General features: G+C 35.6%; 1 protein-coding gene across 5 annotated transcripts in view; it reads left to right on the top strand.

The window, feature by feature from the left end:
* LINGO2 (leucine rich repeat and Ig domain containing 2) overlaps positions 1-22,926 on the top strand; it is a 1,182,276-nt gene extending 1,159,350 nt beyond the window's left edge. For all 5 annotated transcript variants that reach the window (XM_031654837.1, XM_031654834.1, XM_031654835.1 and 2 more), the window contains one exon: positions 9,835-22,926. In XM_031654837.1, coding sequence (XP_031510697.1) covers positions 9,870-11,690 — 1,821 coding nt within the window. In that variant the 5' untranslated portion in view covers positions 9,835-9,869 and the 3' untranslated portion in view covers positions 11,691-22,926. The remainder of the gene's footprint in view (positions 1-9,834) is intronic.
* Positions 22,927-23,172: the final 246 nt, after the last annotated feature.

Below are 23,172 nucleotides of genomic sequence, written 5' to 3'. Positions count from 1 at the left end.
GTGGGGAAATTATTGCTGCAAGATAGGGAATCCTCAATGGCAAAGCAAATATTGTCTTTTAGATACTTCTCAGGTCATGTTTTATTGAATATTATCATTTCGCCTCTGCTGCCAGGAAATATTTGGCTTCAAGTGTGTTTCCAGTGGACTGTGAATACTGAAACATAATTATTTGAAAATAATTTCAGCTCTAGGATTCTGTTTCCCAACGTATTAGACTAGAAGAGCAACCAGATTTTAACAGCTTGTTTTTTTTAAATCTTAATTTCAAAATGGAAGGAAGCTGGTTGTTCCTGTTGTTCTCTTGAATATTCTCCTTTTATTCATATATTTTAATATCTTATTTTCTGAAAATTAAAGAATGAACCAAAATGAAATAAACCCCTATATATTACCCCAACAAAGATGACTTAAAAACAAGGAGCATTACTAGAGACAAATATGGATTCTTCCTAATGATAAGTGATTGATACATCAGAAATTGAACTTGTGTTTAGTATCAGAGCTTTAACATGCATGAAACCCAAACCTATAGAACTTAGGAAGATGTAGACAAGTTCACATTCATAGTTAGAGATTTTAATACCCATTTCTTAGAGATTTTAATACACATTTCTCAGGAATTGACAGCATAACTTAGAAAAAATTAATAAGGATTTAGAAGAGCTGAACAACATAGTCAACCACATTAGCCTTAATGACTTTTAAAGACTGCTTCACCCAAAAAGTACAAATTCATATCCATTTCAAGTGCACATGGCCTGGCAGCAAGATGGGATCATATGCTGGTCTAATAAAGCAATCTTAGTAGATTTCAAAAGATGGAAATTTTTCATAGTGTATTCTCTGACCTCACAGAATAAAATTAGAAATAATAATATATTTAGAAGAAGACCTAAATATTTAAGAATAAACCAACTAAATCCTAAAGAAGGGAATTTTGGAGGGTATTTAGAAGATGATTTAGATGGGACAAAGAAGGAAGCACAAAGTAAATTAGAAAACGTTTCTGACTGAATGATATTTTATAAAAAATCAGAATTTGTGAAATGTAGCTAAAGCAATGTAGAAAGGGATATTTACAGTTTTTATACCTTACATCAGTGAAAAAGCAAGGTCCAAAATTAATCTTAGGAAGCTAAAATGAATTAAAAGACTGGACTAAAGACAAAATAAATAGAAATAACAAGGATAAGAACAGAAATTAATGAAATAAAAATGACACACAATAGAGAATCAATACAAGCAAAATTTGGTCCTTTTGAAGTGTAATAAAACTGAAAAAATTCTAGATTTATCAAGAGAAAAGAAAGGCACAACTCACTGATGCCAGGAATGAAACAGATAACATAGATTTTCAGACATTAGAATAATAAGGGAAGTTTATGACAACTTCAGACAATAAATTTAACAGCTTAGATGAAATAAAATTTCTTGAAGGAAACAAATTACCAAAACTGACACAAAAGGAAAGAGAACATACAAAGAGTCCAGTATCTGCCAAGGAAATCAATTTGTATTTTACAACATTCAAACACAGAAATTCTAGGGTCTATTTGGATTCACTGGTAAGGTCTGCCAAATATTTGTGAAAGAAATAATAAAAATTCTATACAAACTCTTCAGGAAAAAGAGAACAAAAATCAAGGAATACTTTCTAACTGGCTTTGTGAGAACTGTATTGCAGTAGTCCCCCTTATCCACAAGGTATACGTTCCAAGTTCCCTGGTAGATGCCTGAAACTGCAGATAGTAGCAAACCTTACAAATACTATGTTTTTCCCTATGTATACACACCTATGATAAAGTTTAATTTGTAAATTAGGCACAACACAAGATTTTAAAAATTGCTAATAAAATAGGACAATTATAAAAATATACTATAATAAAATTTATATGAATGTAGTCTCTCAGTCTCCCTTAAAATAACTATTGTACTCACCTGATTTTGGACCACAGTTGACCACTATAATGAACCACAGAAAGCAAAATCACGAATAAGGAGGGATTACTGTACTCTGAAACTAAAAGTATACAGATACGTCACAAAGAAGCTAAAAACTAGATAAAAATTCTCATGAAATAGAAAAACTATTGACCAAATATTAACAGAACAATCCTAAAAAATACATTACAAATACAATATTCAATAAATGACAAAGTAAGGTTTATCCCAGAAGTGTGAGGTTGGTTTAATCTTCAAAAATTAATCAGCATTACTTGCCATATTAAAAGAATAATGGAGAAAAACAATAAGATCATCTCCATAGATACAGAAGAGCATTTTTTCATTCAGTACTCACTTGCATTTTTAAAAAATCTTAAGAAAAAAACAATTCCTTATCTTAACGAAGGTCATCTATGAAAAACCCACAGCTAACATCAAACTTAATGGTGAAAAACCAAATAATTTTCCTCTAAGATTAGGAAAGGAGGGAAGATAGCTCTCAGCACTTCTATTTGACATTGGACGAGAGGTACTAACAAATGTGAAAGACACAAAAAAATGAAGGTATACAAATTAGAAAGGAAAGAATGAAACTGTCTATTTCTAGGTGATAAAATATTTGCTGAAGGAAATTAAAGAATACCTAAAGATATGAAGTTAGTACAACATTCATGGATTGGAAAATTGTTCAATATTGTTATAATATCTATTCTCCATAGATTTATTAATTGAATCAACACAATTTTTGTCAATATCACAGAAAATTTCTTTAGAAATTGTCAAGTTGATGCCAAAATTTATATGGAAATTCAAATGATCTAGAAAAGCCATAGGATTTTTTGAAAAGAAGACAAAAATTTCATGAATAACACCATCTGATTTCAAGAATTAAACTGATGATAAAAAGCTACAGTGGCCGGGTGCCATGGGTCACCCCCATAATCCCAGCACTTTGGGAGGCCGAGGTGGGCAGATCACAAGGTCAGGAGATCAAGACCCTCCTGGCCAATAAGGTGAAACCCTGTCTCCACTAAAAGTACAAAAATTAGCCAGGCATGGTGGTGCGTGCCTGTAATCCCAGCTACTCGGGGGGCTGAGGCAGGAGAATAGCTTGAACCAGGGAGTCCGAGGTTGCAGTGAGCCGGGATTGCACCACTTCACACCAGCCAGGCAGGTGACAAGGCAAGACTCTCTCGCAACAAACAAACAAAAAATAAAAGCTACAGTAACCAAGACAGCTGTGCTGGTGTAATCCAGTACAGCTGTATGTACTGTATCTATTCTGGTGGAGCAGAATCAAAAACAGAAATGGAGATAAATGTACGTATATGGTCAATTGATTTTTTTGATAAATGTCCCCAGGTAATTTTATAGGGAAAAGAAAGTATTTTTTATTTATTTTTATTTACTTATTTATATTTTTGTAGAGACAGGGTCTCACTGTCACCCAGACTGGAGTGCAGTGGCAATCACAGCTTACTGCAGCTTCAAACTCCTTGGCTCAAGCAGTTCTCCCACCTCAGCTTCATGAGTAGCTAGGAATACAGAGGTGTGCTACCATGCCTGGCTATTTTATTTTATTTTTTTATTTTTGTAGATACGGGATCTTGCTCTGTTGCCCAGGCTGATCTCAAACTCATGGCCTCAAGCAATCCTCCCACCTCAACCTTCAAAAATGCTGGGATTACAGGTGTGAGCCACCATATCTGGCCAGAAAGGAAAGTCTTTTTAAGAAATAACACTACAAAAAAAACTAGAAAGCTGTAGGAGGAAAAAAAAAATCTTTTTCCCTACTTCATACCATGTAAAAAATTAATTCAAAATGGATCACAGACTTGATTGTAAATAATAAAACTATAAAAATTTCTAGAAGAACACATAGGAGAAAATCTTCAAGACATTGGCATAGGCAAGGAGCTCTTAAAACACAAAAAGGATAAATCATAAATGAAAAAAATGTTAAAATGGATTTAAATTTTAAAACTTCTGCTCTTTAAGAAATATGAAGAAAACAAAAAGGTAAACCATAGATGAGCAAAAAGTATCGCAATACACATATCTAATAAAGAACTTGTACTTAGAATATATACATAACATTTATATCTCAATAATTTAAAAACACAATTAAAAGTAAGCAAAATGTTTGAACATAAAATATACCAAAGAATCTACCTAAATGGGCAATAAGCAGACAAAAAGATGCTCAGCATCACTAGTTACGAGGAAAATACAATGAGATAATACAGTCCCACATGAATGGATAACATGTAAAAGACAGTTGGCTGGGCATGGTGCCTCATGCTTGTAATCCCAACATTTTGGAAGCCGAGGCGGGCAGATCACCTGAGGTTGGGAGTTCGAGACCAGCCTGACCAACATGGAGAAACCCTGTCTCTACTAAAAGTACAAAATTAGCCAGGCATGGTGGCACACGCCTGTGATCCCAGCTACTCAGGAGGCTGAGGCAGGATAATTGCTTGAACCCAGGAGGCAGAGATTGCGGTAAGCCAAGATCATGCCATTGCCCTCCAGCCTGGGCAACAAGAGCGAAACTCCATCTCAAAAAAAAAAAAAATCAGTATCCATGTCGGAGGGGATATGAAACACATGAAACTCCCTTGCATTGCTAGTGGAAATGTTGAATGGTATAATCTCTTTGGAAAATGATGTGCCTGTTTCTTGTAAATACTCTACATATTCCTACCCTATGACCTATAAGGCTAATTTCTAGGTATATATTTAAGAAAAATAAAAAGTATGCACAAAGATTTCTATATTAATATTCATAGCAAACTTCCAAAAATAGTTCAGTTAATAAGCAATTTGTGACAAAACCTAATACCACCAGACATAAAGAACAAACTACTGTTACATGCAACAACATGGTTGAATCTCAAAAACATTATGCTGAGTGAAAGATGCTGGATATAAGAGTATATATTATATGATTTCTTTGATATAAAATTCTATAAAATGAATACTAATCTATAGTGACAATACAGATCAGTGCTTACTTTAAGCCAGTAACAGAGGTGGGAATAGACTGAAAAGAGGTAAAGAGGATGATGGTAATGTTCTGTATCAGATTATGATGGTGCTTACAAAGGTGTAAACATTTTTCTGAATTCATTGGGCTGTATGCTTGAAATCAAACCATTGACATGTTTTAAGTTTTCTTCTTAATTTAGGTGGTAAATATGATCACAATATTTCTTTAATACCTAAAAGTCCACCTTCTTTGAGGTAGAGAAATTGATGGAGGAATAATGTCAAGGTAACTAAATAAATTATAATTTTCTATGAATTATTCTGTGCATTAGACATTTAAATAAATGACTTAGTTGAACCTTTTTTTAAAAGCTGTGCAATTTTATCTTTTATTATAAAACATATCCATGTGAAGAAGGATATGTTTGACTTGTTGAATGTCAAAATGATTTCAAGGACATCAGTAGACATTTTCTCAAAAGAAGACATACAAGTAGTTAACAGGAATATGAAAACAAAATGCATGCTCAACATCAGTAATCATCAGGGAAATGCAAATCAAAACCACACTGAGAGATCATCTTACCCGAGTTAGAATGGCTATTACTAAAATGACAAAAAATAGTTTATGTTGGTGAGGATGTGCAGAAAAGGGAACTCTTAAACATTGTTGGTGGAAATGTAAACTAGTACAGCCACTATGGCAAACGGTATGAAAATTTCTCGGAAAAACTAAAAATAGAATGCCCATATGATCCAGCAATCCCTCTGCTGGAACTGTAAGTCCATTAAACCTCTTTTTCCTTCCCAGTCTTGGGTATGTCTTTATCATCAGCATGAAAATGGAGTAATGCACAGTATATCAAAGGTATATCTGCACCCCCATGTTTATTGCAGCACTATTCACAGTAGCAAAGATACAGAATCAGTCTAAGTGTGTCCATCAACAGATGAATGGATAAAGAAAATGTAGTACTTATATACAATAAAATACTATTCGACCAAAGAGAAAGTATAAAGCGTTGTTTGCAGCAACATAGATAGAACTGAAGGCCATTAAGTGAATTAAGCCAAGCACAGAAAGGCAATATCACATGTTCTCACTCAAATGTAGGAGCTAAAAACATTGATAGCATGGAGGTTGAAAGTAGAATGATAGATACCAGACACTGGAAACTGTGGCCAGGAGCAAGGGAGGAGAGGAAGAGAGGTTTGTTAATGGGTACCAATGTACAGTTAAATAGAAGGAATAAGTTCTAATGTTCCACAGTAGAGTGACTGTAGTTAATAATATATTGTGTATTTCAAAACAGCTAGAAGACTTGAAATGTTCCCAACACATAAAAATGATAAATACTCAAGGTGATGGATACTCTATATACTCTACCTTGATCATTACACATTCTATGCGTGTAACAAATTCTGTGCATGTAACAAAATATCACATTGTCACATAAATATGTACAAATATGTATCAATGAAAACACTTTCAAAAATTAAAATAACTATTTTTCTGATTATAAAAGTAATACAGGTATATTTTTGAAAAAATTCAGAATTAATAATGTTATAAAAAGAAAGTAAAAATCACCATTAATCCCACCAGCTCAAAAAGTTACTATTGTCAACATCTTTATTACATCCTTCCAGTTTTTTCCTTTCACACATGTATATATATTCATATATATAAAAATATGTTCATACATACAAATGTGGATATAGTATATATCATTTCATTTTCCATGTTAATAAGTATACAGTTGCATTAGTTTGTTCTCATGCTGCTGTGAAGAAATACCCAAGACTGGGTAATTTATAAAGAAGAGGTTTAATTGACTCACAGATCAGCATGGCTGGGGAGGCCTCAGGAAACTTATGACTGAAGGGGAAGCAAACATATCCTCCTTCACATGGCAGCAGGAAGGGAAAGAATGAACAAAGAGGGAAAAGCCCCTTATAAAACCATCAGATCTTGTGAGAACTCACTCATTATCACAGGAATAGCAGCATGGGGGTGCTCACCCCACAATTCAGTTACCTCCCACAACATGTGGGGATTATGGGAATTATAATTCCAGCTGAGATTTGGGTGGGGACACAGCCAAACCATATCAGCAGTCAAGGGTTATGGTGTATTGGCTAGATGGTATTTTACTGTATGGCTGTTTTATAACTTACATAACTAAATTCCTACTGTTACATATTTCCATTTTGCTCTATTGTAGACAAACCTGTAACAAACATACGTATATTAGTTCAATTATTTTCTAATGATACATTTCTAGAAATAGTAATAAAATCGGTCAAAGAAATGAACATATTGAACTTAGATATATTTAAATCTAGTATATCAATTAATGTCCAGTTTATATTCTTTATATCAGTATGTGAATGTTCATTTTCTACCCTTGTTAATTCTGGCTAAAAATGATTATCAAACTCTACCAATATGACAGGCAAAAATTATATACCCCTATTTTTAAATATGCATTTCTTTGTTTACTAGTAGTTAATCACCTTTTCATATACTTACTGGGTATTTTTAATTTTATTATACTCATTTCCTAATTTTCTATTGGCATTCACCTTTTTATCTATTACATATGTTTTAAATATATTCTCCAGTTTAGCAATCACATGTGTGTGTTATATGCTTGTTTGTTATACCAAGTTTTAAAAATGTATACAATAGAATCATTATCTTTCTTCCTGGTTTCTAGCTTTATTCACAGAAAATGCTACTTAACTCTAATATTATAAAATTACTGAATTTTCTTCTAGTACCTGTTTTCTTCTTACATTTGAATCCTTAATTCATCTGGAATTTACTTTATTGGAAGAAGTAAAGTTAGTATGCAAATTTTCCCACAAAATATCAAGTCAATCATGTGTATGTTTCTCACTGATTTAAAATGCCACCTTTAACATAAACTGACTTTTCAAATATATTTAGATATAATTGCTTACTTTTTGTTTTCTTGACTTTATTTTTGTGTCAATAGCATGCTGATTTATTATTAGTTTTGTATCTCATGTTTGAATGCATTGTATGGCAGGTATTTTCATAAATTTTTTTACTGTTTCTGATTATTTTCATATATATTTTCTTCCAAATGAACTTTAGAATTAATTTTTCAAGCTTAAAACATTATTCTTTGTAATGTGTGTTCTATGGAAAAAGAAATTAATGTTTTATAATATTTAATCTTTCTAAATACATAGTACATCCCTCTTTTAGTAAGTTATTTTGATTCTTGATGGGGTTTAATAGTTGTCATTAGTTCTATGTATTCCTTGTTAAGTTTATACTAAGGAATTTGATGTTTTTCAGAGATGCCATGACTGAAATAATTTTTACAATAGTATTTTCTAAATGGTTTATTTGTGTAGACAAGAAAATAATTTTTAAAAAATATTTATTGTGTAGTATGCTAATTCACTTATTCTACTGTTCTAATCATTTTTAGTTGATTTCCATTGGTTTTCATGACAGACATTAATTTGATCTGTGAATAATGATAGTTTTGCCACATATTTTCCAAAAATTATAACTCTTATCTTCCTATCTAACTGATATGCTAGCACTTTCTGGGTTTTTGCCTTGTTTCTACATTTGTAGGAAAATTTTCTAGTGATTTAGTGATTCACCATTAAGTTTGATCCTACTTGTTACTTTTTATTCATAAATTTGTTTACATATAAGACATACTGTGGTTGTAGACATAGATATATATGTAAACACTGTAATTGGATAATTATTTTTTTACTAATTTTTCCTTTATAGTTCAGGAATGAATGTTGAAGTTTATAAAACACTTCTTTATCTAAAAGTATTGTTTCAAACTACTTAACCTTAATTAAAATAGGGTGTTCATGGATAAAGCGTACCCCTGAGAACCCCAAGTTGAAAAGTAGAGCTCAGTAATACACCTTTTATTATTCAGCTGAATTCAGTGTCTACTAAACTATCCACATTTAAAACATACTCATTTCCGATCTCTTTTGCTACCTATTTAATTTCACTTTAACAGGTGCACTGAGTTTGTTTGAATGTGAAAGAGGGATAGTTCATTTATCATTACAAGATATTTTTCTGAAAGTTATTTCTCTTCCCATTCCTCAATATTTATCTCAAAATCATTTAAAATGGCATTTTTTATTATAGGCATCCTGTACCTTGATTCTGCCTCATTCCTATGAGAAACACAAAAACAATACAGGCATACTTGGAGGACCTTCTGTTTGCCTCAAATAAGAAAATCCCTTCATAAATTAAAGTTTGCTAAATTATGAAAGATACATTAACATTCAAAGGTTAAAAGTAGAAAATGTATACATGAAGAAAAACATTCCAACACCTTGCATTGAACATAACTTTGTTTTGTATGTTGCACCTAAAGGCCTGATATTGAATGAAACTTCTGTTAGCTTTGTTTTGAATAGAGGATGATATCCTAAACATTAGTGATGCAGACACTGATTCAAACTGAACTGCTTTCTTCTTAGCTGTTGACCTCTGTTTCTTTCATTTGAATTTAAAATAGAGCCTTTGAGTGTGAAATTTATACTGTGTTGTCTCACAGTCTGTGTCACACATTGTCTTTATCTCATTATACTTGTCAAACATTGAAATTGTCATGGCAACTCTGGGAAGCTATTACTATTATTATCCCCATTATCCCCATTTCACAGCCAGGAAATCTAAAATACAGAGAGATGAAATAACTTGACCAAGAACATATGTTGCTAAGAGGGTCAACCCTCAGGTTTATACCCAGGTCTGATTGATTCCAAATCCAGCATCCTTTCCATTACATTTGCTGCTCTATTTGTGTCCCTTCACCTATTTAGATCCTAACTCACCTTCTCTTCCTCCCTTCTTTTGCCCCTTGCATGCAGGCCCGTGACCAAGGTGTAGACTAAGAAGTGGAGTCATGCTTCACACGGCCATATCATGCTGGCAGCCATTCCTGGGTCTGGCTGTGGTGTTAATCTTCATGGGATCCACCATTGGCTGCCCTGCTCGCTGTGAGTGCTCTGCCCAGAACAAATCTGTTAGCTGTCACAGAAGGCGATTGATCGCCATCCCAGAAGGCATTCCCATCGAAACCAAAATCTTGGACCTCAGTAAAAACAGGCTAAAAAGTGTCAACCCTGAAGAATTCATATCATATCCTCTGCTGGAAGAGATAGACTTGAGTGACAACATCATTGCCAATGTGGAACCAGGAGCATTCAACAATCTCTTTAACCTGCGTTCCCTCCGCCTAAAAGGCAATCGTCTAAAGTTGGTCCCTTTGGGGGTATTCACAGGGCTGTCCAATCTCACTAAGCTTGACATTAGTGAGAATAAGATTGTCATTTTACTAGACTACATGTTCCAGGATCTGCATAACCTGAAGTCTCTAGAAGTGGGGGACAATGATTTGGTTTATATATCACATAGGGCATTCAGTGGGCTACTTAGCCTGGAGCAGCTCACCCTGGAGAAATGCAACTTAACAGCAGTACCAACAGAAGCCCTCTCCCACCTCCGCAGCCTCATCAGCTTGCATCTGAAGCATCTCAATATCAACAATATGCCTGTGTATGCCTTTAAAAGATTGTTCCACCTGAAACACCTGGAGATTGACTATTGGCCTTTACTGGATATGATGCCTGCCAATAGCCTCTACGGTCTCAACCTCACGTCCCTTTCAATCACCAACACCAATCTGTCTACTGTACCCTTCCTTGCCTTTAAACACCTGGTATACCTGACTCACCTTAACCTCTCCTACAATCCCATCAGCACTATTGAAGCAGGCATGTTCTCTGACTTGATCCGCCTTCAGGAGCTTCATATAGTAGGGGCCCAGCTTCGCACCATTGAGCCTCACTCCTTCCAAGGGCTCCGCTTCCTACGCGTCCTTAATGTGTCTCAGAACCTGCTGGAAACTTTGGAAGAGAATGTCTTCTCCTCCCCTAGGGCTCTGGAAGTCCTGAGCATTAACAACAACCCTCTGGCCTGTGACTGCCGCCTTCTCTGGATCTTGCAGCGACAACCCACCCTGCAGTTTGGTGGCCAGCAACCTATGTGTGCTGGCCCAGACACCATCCGTGAGAGGTCATTCAAGGATTTCCATAGCACTGCCCTTTCTTTTTACTTTACCTGCAAAAAACCCAAAATCCGTGAAAAGAAGTTGCAGCATCTGCTAGTAGATGAAGGGCAGACGGTCCAGCTAGAATGCAGTGCCGATGGAGACCCGCAGCCTGTGATTTCCTGGGTGACACCCCGAAGGCGTTTCATCACCACCAAGTCCAATGGAAGAGCCACCGTGTTGGGTGATGGCACCTTGGAAATCCGCTTTGCCCAGGATCAAGACAGTGGGATGTATGTTTGTATTGCTAGCAACGCTGCTGGGAATGACACCTTCACAGCCTCCTTAACTGTGAAAGGATTCGCTTCAGATCGCTTTCTTTATGCGAACAGGACCCCTATGTACATGACCGACTCCAATGACACCATTTCCAATGGCACCAATGCCAATACTTTTTCCCTGGACCTTAAAACAATACTGGTGTCTACAGCTATGGGCTGCTTCACATTCCTGGGAGTGGTTTTATTTTGTTTTCTTCTCCTTTTTGTGTGGAGCCGAGGGAAAGGCAAGCACAAAAACAGCATTGACCTTGAGTATGTGCCCAGGAAAAACAATGGTGCTGCTGTGGAAGGGGAGGTAGCTGGACCCAGGAGGTTCAACATGAAAATGATTTGAAGGCCCGCCCCTCACACTACTGTCTCTATCAATGTTGGTCATCAGTAAGACAGTATGGCACAGAATTAAATTACTAGATTAAGAGGCAGCCGTGTGCAGCTGCCCCTGTATCAAAAGCAGGGTCTATGGAAGCAGGAGGACTTCCAATGGAGACTCTCCATCGAAAGGCAGGCAGGCATGTTGTCAGAGTCCTTCACACAGTGGGATACTAAGTGTTTGCATTGCAAATATTGGCATTCTGGGGATCTCAGTAATGAACCTGAATCTTTGGCTCACACTCATGGACAATTATTCAGCATTTTCTACCACTGCAAAAACAAAAGAAAAAAATAAAAAAGAACAACCTACAGTGTAGGATTTACATATTTAAAAGACACATTTGTCTAAAACATACTCTACAGAAAAATTTGTATCTAATGATTATCATTTGTTAAAGCCTTGCATCATACCATATTGTTGGTTCAGTACCACAAAGAGATCAATATATTCTTTTCTTCCTTTTTTGAAACATATATGCTGTACATGTTTTTAAAGCAATATGAATGAGAGGTTGTGCTTTTAGTTACCACTATAGATCCAAGTGTGATTTCACCTTCCGTTACCTACAGATGACCCTGAGACTAGATCCCTGGAGTTATGGGCGGAGATATTTTGAGAGATGTGTTTGTCTGATGTAGGATGCCAAGAAACAGGACCCACGGCAAAACTGCTCAACTCTGTTAACTTCTGTTACTATAAATAAAGGCATGTGCCTAGTTTTGATACAGAATGGAATATTTTTTATACTTGTGATAATATCACACTGGACCAGTTTACTGTAACAAAGCCCTTGGTTTCTCCAGAAGGTGGTGCACCACTAGATGTACCTGTAAAATGCAAGGTAGGTGTTAATAATGAAAATGATTCATTTAATCACTCCTTGATTTTACTTTCCACAGTCACTACTAGTGGGGTAATAGAAAATGGAAGAAGAGGTAATGGTTACAAATAACCATAAGATAACATTCACCAGTAGCTAAGATCAAGAATTCAGATATTCAAAAGCTCTCTGAATAAGAAAGAGTTCTTCTCAGATGCCAACACAAACCAGGGTGATAAATACATAACATGTTAATGCAAACAAGGATTTGTTTAAAACATGATAGCTGCCTACGTGCTAGATTGCTGCTAGTCAAGGGAACATCTAGCTACTGCCACTCTGATGTTCTCTACTTGAATACTGTACACACAGTATTACCTTGCATAGACAACTTCAGGGTTTCTTCCTGCTTCCTTCCCAATTAGATTTTGGTTTTTACTTTGAAAATTATCGTGTGTAATAAAGAGAAATTTGTCTTGTTTTCTAAGAACTGAGAAAAAACAAGATGGATTAAAAATCATTTAGTGATTTCTTTTTTCTCTCCACTGAGGAAAAAGCAAGATTATAACCCTATAAATATGTTAAGTTGTGCTGAATTTTTTTCCTCTCTCTGACCCAAGGATACTTGTCCAATTCAGTTTGTATTAATGTCTGTTACTCAAAGTTAAACATTCCAGTTTATAAAAACTGATGTCATTCCATGACCACCAGTGATCTGATTCAGAGGGGAGGCATAGTTTCATTTGGCTAAATGTTCAGTGAATGACTTTCAAAGCATATGGTTATGTGATCTGAGAAAGCATTGAATGTGGACTGTGTTCATGAAATGTCACATTTAATCAGCATAGAACTGATAGGAAATAATCTATACTTTTCCCATTTCAAGAGGGATCTGAAAATAGGTTACGTTTTGAATAACGTGTAAGCTGGAGTAGAAAGTATCTGGGGTTTGCTTCTTGACATTGGATTGGCGGGTTGACATTCAAAAGACTGGCTCTTTTTAGTTTGAAATTTGAAAATTTGAAATTTTGAGGAACTTTAATAAAATTAAATTGATCCCAATAAAAGTAGGACAAGCCCAGAAATTGTTTTGCCAGTCAGATAGCAACAGAGTTAAACCAATTTCTCCCCTAATAAAGGGTGGAAAATATGATGAAAGATTGAAGAATTGCCTGCTCAAGTCATTTTTCATTTGACTTTTCTGATTATTACGGATCTTTTAGAATTCTATTTTCCATTTGTGCCAATTACCTTATATCAAACAATGCAAATCAAGCTCTGCTGCAAACTCTATCACAAATCCAACTTGTGTGCAAATGGAATGGGGTCTTTCAAATTTGAAAATGAACAAAGTTAGAGATTTCCAAAAAACTTCCAAAAGTTAATAGAAACTATCTTTATGTGGCAGCATTGTGTGAAGCAGTATTCAACTAATTGTCAAAAAAGAGGGAGAAACATTGAGCAATTAACAAGAGGGTTTTGTGATTTTGACTGCTCTTTTGTCAAAATAAAAGTTGGCCAAAAACAGCTGAGTGAAATGAAATTGTATTAAAATGTACCCATCCATGAAAAACATTTAGTTAAAAGATTTCGTTATTATTCATTTTATTGGAAGAAAAGAGAATGAATTTTCTTAGAGGTCCCATACTCTGATCCGTGGAACAATAGTTATTTCAGATATTTCTAATCATTCTTCCTAAAAAAAAAAAAAGAGTCCTGTTGACCCCAGTATATTGGGGAAATGCATTCTCTAACCACCTTTAGAGATTCGAAATCTATATAAGCCTAATAAATTCTCTGGAAAGTCCTGTAAATAAGAATCCTGTTTAATATTGTTTATCTTTGGGATTCACTAATTTGTATGAGCAGAAAGCACTTCTTTTCATGCTATAAATTTTCAAAAACTAGAGCTCCATAGAACCCAGATTGGTCAACTTTAGACTAGAGTAGTACTCTTCTGAAGTATTCCCAAATCTAATATTTCTAATAAGAGTAAAATTAGTTTGGCCTCCGATAGATTATCAAAAAAAATTGCCTGTGTCAGTGTTTAGATCATAAAAGTATATTGACCAGATACTTTCAGGGGAATTGGCACCTTTTTGCCTGAAGCATCCATCATAGTAATGGATTAATAGGTAATTGAATAGACATTTAATTTTCTACACTCCCACTATCTGAGCAGATCTTGGGTTCCTTTTTGTGCCTGCAAAGTTCTGGTATCCATTGACTGAAACGCTGGTGCTTTAGTACTCAGTTTCACAAAAGGATTCATGAATTTTCCCTCATGGCTTCTGATTACTCTTTGTTATATCAACTAGACCATGGTAGAGCATAAAAGCTCATACCAGCATAGGGGCCAACTTACTTGCTTAAATATAACATCTCTGAGTCATTTTCTTCCCAGAGGCTTTGTTTCAAAGTATCCCAGAAAGAAATACTGTTGTTTGGCTCAGCATTTCATCCCAGTGGTTTTCATTCCACTCTGGTTTTGCTCAACTTTCTGAGAAATTTTGCTTGTTACTGACAACTCCCTATTAGGAAAAACACATTCAGAAGTTGCCCTACAGTATTTAGGATGGATTCTTTTCTTCATTATTCTGTCAGACATTCTGTGTTCCTCAGTTCTTACAGGAGTTTAGAAGTTGCAATCTTCTGTGACCCTTTAAAAAAGGATTATTTAAATGTCACTTGCATCGAGGCCTGACTTTTATCACTTTACTCTGGTACAAACACATGTATTTTTATATCAGAGGAACAAAAGAGAGAATGTGATCTTGGAGAAATAAAAGAGTAGAGTCCCATGTACATTAACTTCTACTTCCAGGGTCTCTCTTCATCTTTGTGTCAAGACATTTGTTTTAACTTCAGGGGATGTGCTCAGAAGCCATTCAGCACTGAATATGTCTTGAGGCTTTCTAGGAAAGAAAATAATTACATAATTTTCAGCTTAGAAGTCTAAGACCAAACATAAAGCTATATGAAGAATTTAAGGAAGGTTAGAGGGAGACACTTGGATACATTTTAATCCTGTTTTCTTTCTTGCCAATTTTTATATTTATTATCTCCTACCTGAAGAAGAATCAGAGATTATGTTCTTCCTTGACTTTCACTGGTATCCTTTTTATACCTTTATTTCTATGACCCAGTCACCTATAGCTCACATGAGCTATCCCAAATGGATTTTGTGGCATCTGAATCTAGTAACAAAACCTTTGGAACCAAAGGCATTCATTCTACTCAGCACTTAGGTAAAGATTTATTATCTCTTACTATAATTAACATTCCCTATTGGTTAGACTCATACATCATGTGCCTGGTAATTTCCACTGATTTTCCGCCATTGGCTTTGGGAGCTCCTTTCAGTTCCTTTCAGCTAAAACCCTTGATGTTTTTCTGATTGAGGAGTTTGGGAATTCTGCCTTTGGGTGTAGAAAGCCTTGAGGAATGAAATATTATTTGATTTGTTGATTTTTGAATTTCTATTTTGGTTAGGCAACAGAGGGTGTTTTCTGGTACTTTGGCAAACACTTGACATGAATATCTCAGTGATGCTCCCCTTTTCGCCTTCAAAAGCCATTCCCAAAAGAGCCTTCTCATTTACACTCCAGCTGGGAAAGGACAGCTTTACAACATAGGTCTACAAGATGAAATGATAGCTGATTGCTGTGATCTTTAGCTCAATTAACCTAATAAACATTGGGTTCAGGGGCCATATGGCTAGGCTTGCAAGGTTTAGCCAAGTAAACAAGGTTTTAAATCAACAATTAATGACAGGTTTTCGACTCTGAAGTTGGTTTGTCTGTTTGGAGAACAGTTAAGTGTAACTGCATGTTTTCTCAAAAAAATGGTAGAGACTAGAACTTCCTTGTCTTGTGTGAGATTTTTAACAAATGGCCTAGGATGAAATGTTTCCAACAACAACAAAATACATAATTAAGATGTTTGTAAAAGGCTTATTTTTCTAAAATAGGACTGGGGCTGATGTTACTCTTTCTAAATTTGGGAGTTTGATCAGGACAAGCTTGCATGCGTCCCAGACTGCCTTTCTCGAGTTTACCAAGGTCTTTTAATACCTCTTCTCCCTCCCTGACCCCCTTCTCCATGGAGAACATCCTGAATAGGAAGGACAAAAAGCAGGAACTAAAGTCCCCTGAGACAGCCCACAGAAGGAGAAAAGCTCTGGTATTCCCCCACATACTTGCCTCCTTTCCTGATGCAGCAATTGAAATGATCCTTCACTCTCCTGCTCTGCCTACTCACCACTGTCACTTCTCAGCTGCTGCCATCCTCATCAATGAATGTTCTCTCCAGGGATAAGTCTTCTTTCATTGGTAACTGAGATTCTTGGGTAATTGTTAAACTGGAAATTGCTTTAAAAAAAAAAAAAAAACCCTCCAGCTATCTCACATAACACTTTAAAAGTTAAGACTTACCATTCACATAATCACAAGCTGACAGCAATGTGCAGGTTGAGCGATTCTGATTTTTTTCCTCTCCCTTCCAGAAGCAGGTGGGTTGATATAATGCCAGCCTTAAATAGAAAGCTTTATTTATAGCCTTAGCAGAATGAGAAAAGAGCTGGCATAATCAAGAGAGTACTTCACGTTTTAAAGAAGACTTTACTTTTAATATGCAAAATAGTCATTAGAAGACAACAAAAAAATGCAAATTTGTTTTACTAAATTGCTTAATTAATTCCAATAAAGTTCAAAAGATAACTGTCCATACTGATGATGGGTCAAAGACTTTATGCCTGTTCCAAAAGGCCAAAAAAAAAAAAAAGAAATTTGGTTGCCATGTTAACTTCCTTCATTTTGTTGCACACCTCCTATTCTAAATTGCTTTAATATCTTTACACTGCAATATATTCAGTAAAATCAACAATACAATATAATCAAATAATTAAACAGGAGATTAATTCAGACTTGCAAAAAAAATTTTTTCATTCTTTACAATGTATGTCCAACAGCAAACTGATTTATATACGTATCTGTGTGATAAGAGATTGGAATTGAATCATGAACAAACTTTGTATAGAGGCTATTTGGAAGAAAACATAGTCTTTTTCTCCACAGTTATAAAATCAGGTATACCATAAACACCTGAGTTGCTTCATACACAAGACAGTTGTCTTTAGGTTTTTCCCTTATGGTATAGAATGCCCCAAATCATAATTTCTATTGTTTATATATACATATATAAATATGTGGGGAAGGGTGGTTTGATTTTTTTGTGTTTAAATTATAACTGTTTTAAAAGTTGATAAGCTTGAGCAGGAGAAAAAAATGTGTATCTGTGTTTTCCTTTAATGTCTTTTATCAAAATGCTATTTTAAGAATATCCCATGATTGAAAGTTAATAACAACCTAGCAAAACTTTTCCTAAAAAATGCCTGAAAGTTTTTGTTTTCAAAAAATTGATGCTAATCACAAAAGTATCTTGATTTAGGTTTGCATCTCATTAGCTATTATTATTGGTTAATTGTTGTGGGCATGTTTTTTAACATGTAAAAACAAATTAACTTATTAACATGTAACAAGTTAGGAAAACATGTTTTCTTTGCTGATGAAAGGGCTTAAGCATCTGCCATCTCAGTTAAATTCATTGAAGTATTAATAAGAAATGAAATGCAATACAAGACAACTGGAGTCATATAAAAATACTTTCTTATTGGCAGAAGTAGGTTATATGAGTCTCACAGGGAACATGAGATACCACTGTATTAATTAGTAATCCCCAATACTGTCAGAGATGAAGCAGGTCCAGTGGAATCTCATTCAAATGCTAAAGTGAGTGGAGACAACTCAGAGAGGATTCAAAAGACAGGGTATCCAGCTACAGAAAGTTACAAAGGGGTCATAGTTCAACCTGCTGGGCATCCAAATTTATGTAATATCAACCATACTCTACAGATATTCTACTTTAGTAGAGCTAAATCCTGTATCACTTGCAAAAGTCTCCAAATTCGTGTGAATTAATTACATAAGCAAGTAATGGGCATAACTTAAGGCTTAAAATCTATTTGAGCAAGAACTGAAGGGTTCAGCAAGACAAACATACAACACCACCATCAAGTTTTTCTTTCTGAATTAGCCTTCACTCAGCCAAACGATTCAAAACATTGTGTCAAGTAGGAAGGCACAAAAAAATTAAAAAGAGAAACATCTTTAGTCTTCAAGCAAATTGAAAAAAGGGAAAGGGAAAATTGTCTAGTGTTAAAGAGGAAATGAATTGAAAATTGTTAAACTCCTCTTGGGCTGCGGGTGAAGGTGCCCTCTCTTTACCTCCGTACTTGAGGGAATGGGCTTTAGGGAGATGTGTTCAGGCAGGCGTCATATCTAGGGTATCATCTTCACTCTCCTTGTGGCTCATTAGATGGTTTCCAGTGAAGAAGGAGGAGGTGGAGAAGGAAGCAGAAAGCTGACAGTCATGGTACCTGGAAATCACTTTCTTAGATAACAAGAAAGCCTGGGATTCACCTCCAGGAAGCAACAAACACACAAATACTGAGACTGTTAGCAAGAAATCAGAAAAGGTCCCTTTGCTGCTGTTGTTGTTGTTGTTGTTGTTTTTCCTTTGAGATGGAGTCTCACTCTGTCGACAGGCTGGAATGCAGTGGCACGATCTCGGCTCACTGCAAACCTCCCCATCCCAGGTTCAAGCCATTATCCTGCCTTAGCCTCCTGAGTAGCTGGGATTACAGGCGCCCGCCACCACACCCGGCTAATTTTTGTATTTTTTTAGTGGAGACGGGGTTTCACCATGTTGGCCAGGACGGTCTCGATCTCCTGACCTCGTGATCTGTCCACCTCGGCTTCCCGAGAGTGCTGGGATTACAGACATGAATCACTGCGCCTGGCTTGCTATTCTTTAATTGCAAAATGAAAAGCTTGCCCCTAGAGAGAGAATTTCTTCTTGAAAATTTTCTGTTAATGCCAGAGCTGTTCTGGTCAGAGTTGCATGTCTGACAGTGGGCTTTTATTTTATGCTACTAAACCAGTAAGACTAAAACAAGAGCCATCTCCCATAAACATAGTTTTGAATGTGTTGGGTAGACATCTCGCCAATCAATATTAGGAGTTAGCTTGTCCAGTAAACTCACCAATCAGAGGGATAAGATGGTCCCAATACTTCAGGACTTGTACTTAAACAATGGGAAGAAGATAATATAATGAAGTGAAAGCTAAACATACTTTTAACTCAGTGGCCTGGCTTCTGGCTCTGCACTTTAAAGACTTTCTGGTCATGTATTACTTCATAAATTTAGAAGTTCATCATAGTTTTGTGTTTGTTTGGTTTCTTCTTTCATTTTTCTCAGTCATGAGCATACTGCCCTTGCTAGATGGCTGTTAATGTTTTTGTGTTGTTTGATACAGTCGAAATAAAAATTAGGAGTTTATACCTACTCCCTTTAAGGCAGATAAGCTTATTGTACAACCCTATATTCTTTTCTTAATTACTTCATTATCAGACCTAAAACACAGTACATGAAGATTAATGTAGAATAAAGCCAAGTTAAGGAGAAAGTTGAGAAACCTGAGAGGAAGTTTACCTACTATTTCTGCCACGGATAGGTGGAAAATCTGAAAACACTGGCTTCTAGGGCTCGTCACACTGGTGCCTTTCATCAACTTTTATAAACAAATGCAAAAATTATGACCCTCTATCACAAAAAATGGATTAGGAAGGAGATCCCTTATTATAGCTATGCAGGCATTGTTTTATTCCATAACACTGTCGTTGGTAAATCAGGACATGTCAAACTCTCAAAATAGTATATGTGTATTAATGGCAGAATGACACGTATATACATATATATTACTAAGAACCATCTGGAGAAAAGATAAGGGAAAAGATAAGGCAGATGGAAAATATGTGGATTCTCACTATTCTGTTTGTCTGCTAATAAAGAAAACTAAGAACTCACCTGAATCACTACAGAGTCAGGGTCTCAGAGATGAAAATCCAAGGAGAGTCTCTACAAAAAGAACAGACTGCTAGAGAGCATACCTCTTTGATTGAAATACCTAAATCTTTTATGTGATTGTAAAAGTTATATCTATAGTGAATAATTTTGTATTGTCACATTGGGAGATAAATTTTTTTACCAGATCCCCATCTAAGGCAGAAGTAACATTTATGTGAACCCTTTTCTAACTACAACATCACTATTCATATTATTTCCAAGCACAAGAGATAAAGTATGCTAGTACCATAGCACAGAGGCAATTCACTACATCTAGTCTATTCCTTTAGCCATGGGCTATTAGCTGGATGTACAAAAGACTAATAGGTTACATCCATTCTATACATGCAGGGCTCTCACAAAAGTTAAACAAACACTTCTTCAAACCCGCGCACACAAATCCATACTGTGGCATCCAGAGTTTCTTTAAGCCTCACACTGTATCAGTACAAACATCCTACAGGGAATTAATTCACTGAGCACAGAACAAATGTGTAATGCAAAGAGATTACCAAGTCAGCTCCACCACCTTGATTTATATAAGCTCTTCTATTTTAGCAACACCTGGAGAATCCAGTGGTCTGTGCTTCAGTGGTCTCAAGAGCTCTTCATGGCACTGCTGTAAGAAAGTTGCTGGCTTTAATGCAGGGCTGGTTTCAATACAGGACAGCTGTTTTCTGCTGTGAGTCTTCTGGGGAAAAAAAAAAGGGGTTCACAGAAACTGAAAGTAACTGAAAAATGTATCCTGGCTGGTGAGTCTAGGGAAGAGTAGTTCATTGTTCTGGTGGTTGAATATATTTTCAAAAGAACATTTAATAAGAATTGGAGAACACAAGCATTTCAAATAAATGGCAATGATCATATAAGCATATATAAGAGAATTTAATTGTAGAGGCAAATGGATGTTTATGCATATCACACTTCCTCTAATATTGATCTTAAGCTGGTTTCCAAATTGATAAGTAAATACACTGTATATTGAAAATGATTTTAAATGTCTATTTATATCTTTTAAATATCGCCAATAATTAGCTTAAATACATACCCTCAGAATATTCAGGAATCTACTCAGTTCTTTCCTTCTCATCCTTGATTAGAAGTTAAAAATCATATTTCTCTAGCTTTGTTTTAAAAGATACAGAAAATTTAATTTTCCACTTATCCAAGCACAATCTCCTTTCATTCATTTACTCATTTAATTATGCAACATCTACTGAGTATCCACTATCATAGTAATCAAGCTGCCCATCACTGAAGTCATTATCAAACTGTTGTTCAAACATTAATCCTGTGTTTCTCCACATTAACTCCTTTGGCTTCCATATTGATTGCAACTTGTGTCTCATTCTATCATCTAAATCATGTGGTTTAGAGATAGGCCTTAGTGTCCACCTGGCCAGGCACAAGTCTGGCGTTAAGGACCTACCTGCTTTAATGATCCACTCTCAGGGAGTCAGAACAGTTAAGTACTAAAAAGACAAGGATCTGGAGTGAGAGTCCCTAGGGCTGTGTCACTGGATTCATGTTTCTTTATGGGCAAGCTACTTAACATCTCTGCATCCCCATCTCTCAAATTAACCATAACACTACCTACCTCACAAGGGTGCTGTGAGGCTTACCATGAAAAGCATGAGGAAATGGTATATAGAATTGGGGACCTAGTAGAAAGGTGCTACAGGATTAGAGTAACTACATGTCATTGAGTATGAACCCTGCTTTCCCTGGGAGCCCCAGGTTTGCCAGAATATGTCTAATCTCTTTATGGCTAGAATCTAAAATGGTGTTGGCCATCGACTGGCTTGGGTTATCTTTAATGTCATTGACTTTTACAAAATTCATAACACCTCTTTCTCAGAGACGCTGGATTGGAAAAATTATTAAATTAATTTTAACAAAGGAGAACAAAAATGATTCACTTCCAGGTGCTGGGTGTGGGGGAACAGTTATTTATTTCAATATGAAACAAGAGTTTGAATGGATATCTTCAAGGGGATGCATTTTATTGGAGACATTTATTGCCTGGGGCTTTCTGTTTTCAGTCTGACTCCCCAGCTTTCTGTATCATTGTTTTAACATACATCCCCTTTTCTCCTTTATTGGAAGAGAAGCTATAATTCTCATTTCATGATAATTCTTTTCAGTCTGTTTTGCTCAAAGGACAAATTCTTTTCAACAACTATTGTAATTATTTTCTTAGAGGGCCATTTTTAATTGCCATATTGTTTAGCTAAGCCCTATTGTCTTGGTGTCCTTCAAAACTGTCAGTTGCTTTAAAATATAGGGGTGGGAGGGGGAGCTGATAAGCACATTGTTGTAATTGATTTGTATGTTTGAATTGTCTTATCAGAAAACAAGGTTATGAATTTCATCTGTTGAGACACAAAAATAAAATACTTTCTTAAAAAATTGTATTTTGTTGAATGTTCTAAAACAGCATTTATGCCTCTCATCTTTTGAATATTTCATTAATAGTGTTGCATTATTAATCATATAATAGAAGCCTATCCTTCTCCGACATCTATTATTATAGCTCAGTCCTTTACTACACAAACTTGGGAAACGGTAAAATAAAGTTATTCAACATGTAGAATTGAAGCAAATCATGAAGAGCCCATTCTAAGGGGTCTGAATGTAAGGCTGACCATGGAATGGCATTG

This window comes from Papio anubis, chromosome 13, assembly GCF_008728515.1.
Source record: "Papio anubis isolate 15944 chromosome 13, Panubis1.0, whole genome shotgun sequence".
Classification (NCBI taxonomy): Eukaryota; Metazoa; Chordata; class Mammalia; order Primates; family Cercopithecidae; genus Papio; species Papio anubis.
This window is presented reverse-complemented; position numbering and strand designations above follow the sequence as displayed.